We start from the raw sequence: 5,531 nt of genomic DNA, 5'->3' as shown, positions 1-5,531 counted from the left end.
GTGTGATGTACACAAGTGATCGGTAGCGTTAAGTACAGTGATGGCGCAAGTGATAAGAGCAAGATTCTTTTAACAAAAGCTGTAAAGCTTGTTGAATGATGCTAAAAATTTGGTCCTTGCGCGTATTCCTTATATAAATAAATATTTTTGCGCAACAAGTGCAGATATATTACAACAAAAAAAGTTAAGAAGTGTTAAAGGAATGCTTTTGGTATACAAAAATTATATTACTCATACGCACTGCTAGGCAGGGAATGTGAAAATATTATACATATAAAGTATTATGAATAATATGAAGCTGCTGTGATACAAGTATCCGATTATTTTATAATGAATTTTATGTAAAGTTTTTATAAAGTTATTTAAAGTTGTTAGTGTCGGTTGCTAAACCCTGGGGTACTGTACTGATTTGTGCTATACAAAATACCGTATACCGTGTACCGTGTAGAAACCGTGTATATTCTCATTCAAAAGCACTGCCAATACTGAGAACAAGTTTTAAAAACTTGTATTTTGCGGTTTCTAATTGTGTAAAGTACTTGTTCAGTTAACTTTTTAAATAACTAAGTACAACAAATCAACTGAAATGTTCAGTCGCAGCAACTCACATCCTGGCAACGGATCAGCCGACGCTTACACACAGGTGCCTGCGAATATCGCGTCAGCCAAGTCCATAAACGCTGGTGCAAGAACCGCCGAGCGTGATGCTAATCGCGGTCAATGGGCCTCAAAAACAGAGTTTATGTTATCCTGTATCGGCTATGCGGTAGGCATTGGCAATGTGTGGCGTTTTCCATATCTCTGCTATCGTAGCGGTGGCGGTAAGTATGCGCATGGAATTAAAAAAATAAAAAAATAATAATAATTAAATTCAAAATAATAAAAAAAACAAGAAAAATTTTCATTTCAATATAATATTCATTACAGGCGCATTTATTAAAGCATAAAAGAGCATTAACAGTCCTTTTTTTAATTTTTGTTGGTTAGTTTGTATGGCAACTATAAGTTATAGTTATCCGATCTGAACAATATGTTGGGAGATTATAGTACTACACAATTCCTTTCACAATAATCTATTCCAAATTTCATGAAGTACGATGTCAAATAAAAAAGTTTTCCATATAAGGTCTTGATTTTGATCGATCAGTTTGTATTTTAGCTACATGCTATATAGCTCCAATCAAGGCAATTGCCCTGCAGATCACAGAACTGGTTTAGAAAATAGCTCATGGCAAATTTCATGAAGATATTCTGTTAAATAAAAAAGTTTTCCCTCCAAGGACTTGATTCCGAATATTCAGTTTGTATGTCAGCTACATATATGCTAGGCTGATCCGTTAGCGGTGGTTCCGACAAATGTGCAGCTTCTTGGAAAAAAAATGTGTGCAAAATTCAGATCGATAACTCAAAAACTTAGGAACTAGTTCGCGTATATAGAGAGAAAGGCGGATGTGGTCAAATCGACTCAGCTGGTCACGTTCATCATTTACATACGTACATATTAGAATATATTATATCGGTTTCCTTCGATGCAAGCCCCATATACCCTGTTTACCATAAAAAAGATAGTTAACTACTTTGTTTAAGCCCTTGTCGATTCATTATCATAACAATTAGATTAGCGTTTTTATCCATTTTTTCTTGTAGCGCAGATTAGCACCACCTTTAGACTAGTGTTCATTATAAAATTGCTTACAATTGTTAATTTAGTTTTTATTAATGCAAATACAGCACTCACAGTAGCAACGAGCAGCTCACACAGCTGCACACACACACACGCGTGCAGACGCTGACGTACGCTGCAAGAATACGAAATTGCTTCGCACCATAATTGCAGTAATTTTTCTATTTATTTTTGCTAACATTTATTCCGCTATGTTTTTGCTCAGCCGCTATTTGTTTTTATGCGCTTTTATACAATTCTTTGTCTGCTGCTTTCGTCAAATTCACATTGCAAGCTATTTTTAGTTTAGACGCAAATAAATATGCAAAAGCGTCCCGCTAGCATACCTACACATGGACAACTGAATACACATACCCACAAACATGCACATGTGGTGGGTGGTGGGAGTATTCGTTGAACTTTTTGTGTATGGAATTGCTTCCTTCTTGGCATTGGTGGTGTGCGCGCGCGCTGACTTTCGCTAGGCGCACCTACAGCGGCCTAAGCGTGCTATTTTCCAGCCGGTAAGCAACGCCTTCGATAGCTCAGTTGGTAGAGCGGTGGACTGTAGAAGTTCAGTTGTTAAATAGAGTGGCGCTGCTGTGGAATAATCGATCCCAATGATGAACATCATCAAGGTATTGGGTTAATTGATAAAACGCTTCGCATTGCCATTTTCTACTGCAATCTTGATATGTTGAAATCCATAGGTCGCTGGTTCAAATCCGGCTCGAAGGAGGCTCAATTATTTTTTACTTAACAGTTACCATTTTCCACTTACTATTTCCGAATCCGCTTCTTGTTTCTTAGGTGCATTTTTGGTGCCTTACCTGTTGATGTTATTCCTTTGTGGCATTCCATTATTTTTTATGGAGATTGTGATGGGACAATTTTCGAGCGTTGGCTGTATTGGTGTCTTTCGCTTGGCACCGTTATTTAAAGGTTAGTTAAAAAATAAAAAATATTTCTGAAATTATTATTTCACGTTTTTTTGCATTTTCAGGCGCCGGCTTCGCTATAGTAATTGTCAACTTTATTTGTACCTGCTATTATTCGGTGATCATCGCTTATCCAATTATGTTTTTAAGTAAATTGTTTTCCTTAAAATTGCCTTGGATTGATTGCCAGAATGTGTGGAACACAGATCATTGTGTGGAGGTTATGGATGTAAGTGGAAAAAGGTCGAGACTAAAACTCACAAACGCACTGGGGTCCTTAATGAATATATTACGAGAAAATTTTCTGCAATTAATGCCTTTGCGATATGCCATATCTAATCTAAAAGTTGTTAAATCGGTCAATAACTGTTCAAGCACCCCATATTCTGAATGTAAGCACTCCAGTGGCTGTTTACAGAAAATACCGGTCCATCCTTAGATATGTTATTGAAATTCGTGGAAAGTCCTTTCCTGAGAATCGAGTCCTTTGGCTTGGATCCTTGCAAGTTGCAAGCAAATATGTTCCGTTGCAGACAAACTGAGGCCTTCCTAACTAGTAATTTGCTATAATATTTTGCTAATCAGTGAACGCACAAAGCTTTCGAATGCCTTATGTCCGTACATGTATGGATAAATGACTAGCTAACTCCCATTTTAGAAGATCTCTGATAAGTAGTTAATGATCACTTAGCTGAATAAATATATGTTTTTTTCTATATTTTATGTCATAACTTCATTCCTCTATTTTAACTTTATCCGTCGTTTTCCGATTTCTATTTTAACTTTATCCGTTTGGCGGCAACTTAGAAAGAAATATATTGTACAATAGCTGATTTTTGATTGAAAATTGGCATATGCGCTTCAGAAGCGCGCAGTCACCTTGTTCACCGGCATTTGAATTTCGGAATTCCTAAGTATTTTATTACCAACCCTTTCTTTTGGATGATAATGTATTTTTAGGACCACTATTTTTTAAGTTCTAAACGTGGTTAGACTCAACACATCTTAGTTGTGTTAAAAAATAAAAAAAATTGTAATCAGTAGTGCCAATCAAATTATTTGTATACCTTAAACATTTCTTTTAATCCCCTCAGCTAGCGCAGCGCAACTTCACACATCACACTGGGTTTCGCACGCCTGCCGATGAGTTCTTTCAGTGGGTATTAATGTTAATTGCTGGCACATCCCCACAAACCCACTTTCAATATTTTATTTACAGTTTCGAGATCTTGAAAATATCTGGAAGCATTGAGGAATTAGGTGACTTGGTATGGCCGCTGTTTTATTGCTTGATCTTTGTGTGGCTCTCGGTGTATGTCTGCATCATACGCGGCATAAAAACGGTAAGTATTTTCCACCTACTTCATAATTTTAAATTTATATTTTAAATTTATATTTTTATAATTTACATACATACATACTTACATTCCTCCAGGTCGGCAAAGTAGTTTACTTCACCGCAAGTTTTCCTTTCTTCATACTCCTCATATTATTTATACGCGGCGTAACGCTACCTGGCGCCTGGAAAGGTATTCTGTTCTACATCAAACCGGAATGGTCACGGTTGTTGGATCTAAAAGTTTGGGCCGACGCTGCAATTCAGATATTCTTCTCGTTGGGACCGGGTTGGGGTGGCATTGTGAATATGGCTAGTTTTAATAATTTTCGCAACAATGCCAGAGGCGATGCGTTCGTTATACCGGTTGTGAATTGTGCGACTAGCATATTTGCGGGATTCGTTGTTTTCTCCGTGTTGGGTTTCCTTTCACGTATGTGCCCAAAAATACAACTTCCTTCACTATATGTTAGTATTTTACCTATTCTTCTTAATTCTTTTAACCTTACAGACCAATCCGGCATACCAGTTGCCACGGTGGCAACATCTGGTCCCGGCCTGGCATTTGTCACATATCCGCAGGCGATCGCCATGCTGCCAATGCCACATTTGTGGGCTGCGCTCTTCTTTTTAATGCTCTTCCTGCTAGGTTTGGATAGTGTGGTAAGTGTTGACTGAAACTATAAGAAGTTGTACATATTTTCTAATGAAAAATTATTTGCAGTTTGTTCAAATCGAGGCGATCATATCGTCGATCATCGATGAAATACCAAAGCTGCGACAGCATAAGGCTCTTGTTACATTGGGATCGGTTATAATCATGTTTTTAATGTCCATAATTATGGTAACAAGGGTATGAAAATAACAAAAACTATATAGCATGATTCAAGCTCAGATTTTTAGCATTAAAAGTGATTTGAAATTAGAATTGTTAAAATGGTTTTGAATTTGTTTACGTTTTGTGGTCAATTACTTGTTGGATGTACTTTTTCGTAAAACTTTGTGTTCAGGTGTAATGAGCTGGGTAGTATTTAGAGCTCGACCAGACATTATAGGAAGGATTGAGGATCCATTTACGTAGAAGTTACAAATGTATTCAACTCTCAGTATATACATAACCTCAAAATATCTCTGGAACTCATTCCATAGTTGTTTGTGACAGCTCTCAAAATTATATATTTATTGGTAAACCTAGAAACGATAGCTTGGACAGTGCCACAACTTGCATGGTCTACAACGTTCCCCATTTTGTTGAATTCTCATAAATAATGAGCTGGGAAGTATTTATGCTTCAATATTGTTATTATAGGAGAGCTTGAAAGGTATTTGATGAAGGAGGAGTTTGTGATTGTTACTTTTAGTATATAAAATTCTTAGATATCTTCTTTATTCATAATCTTAAAAGTTCTCAGGAACACAGTCTATCAGTGCGAGCAAACATATTGATATTATAAACCTCATTCTAAGCTCATAAACATTCAAATCGATAATACTATATTTATACTCTCGCAACAAAGTTGCTAAAGAGAGTATTATAGTTTTGTTCACGTAACGGTTGTTTGTAAGTCCTAAAACTAAAAGAGTCAGATATAGG

General features: G+C 36.6%; 1 protein-coding gene across 1 annotated transcript in view; it reads left to right on the top strand.

The window, feature by feature from the left end:
• LOC108974841 (sodium- and chloride-dependent glycine transporter 1) overlaps window positions 1-5,531 on the top strand; it is a 7,164-nt gene continuing 1,633 nt past the window's right edge. The window contains exons 1-8 of the mRNA XM_018942930.1: window positions 1-821; window positions 2,474-2,605; window positions 2,667-2,830; window positions 3,696-3,757; window positions 3,821-3,944; window positions 4,037-4,370; window positions 4,449-4,600; window positions 4,662-4,790. Of these exons, the coding sequence (XP_018798475.1) occupies window positions 587-821; window positions 2,474-2,605; window positions 2,667-2,830; window positions 3,696-3,757; window positions 3,821-3,944; window positions 4,037-4,370; window positions 4,449-4,600; window positions 4,662-4,790 (1,332 nt within the window). The 5' untranslated portion in view covers window positions 1-586. The remainder of the gene's footprint in view (window positions 822-2,473; window positions 2,606-2,666; window positions 2,831-3,695; window positions 3,758-3,820; window positions 3,945-4,036; window positions 4,371-4,448; window positions 4,601-4,661; window positions 4,791-5,531) is intronic.

Source organism: Bactrocera latifrons, unplaced genomic scaffold (genome assembly GCF_001853355.1).
Source record: "Bactrocera latifrons isolate USDA-ARS-PBARC rearing strain unplaced genomic scaffold, ASM185335v1 scaffold_59, whole genome shotgun sequence".
Lineage (NCBI taxonomy): Eukaryota > Metazoa > Arthropoda > Insecta > Diptera > Tephritidae > Bactrocera > Bactrocera latifrons.
The sequence above is the reverse complement of the archived record's forward strand: the minus strand, read 5'-3'. Positions and strand labels throughout refer to the sequence as shown.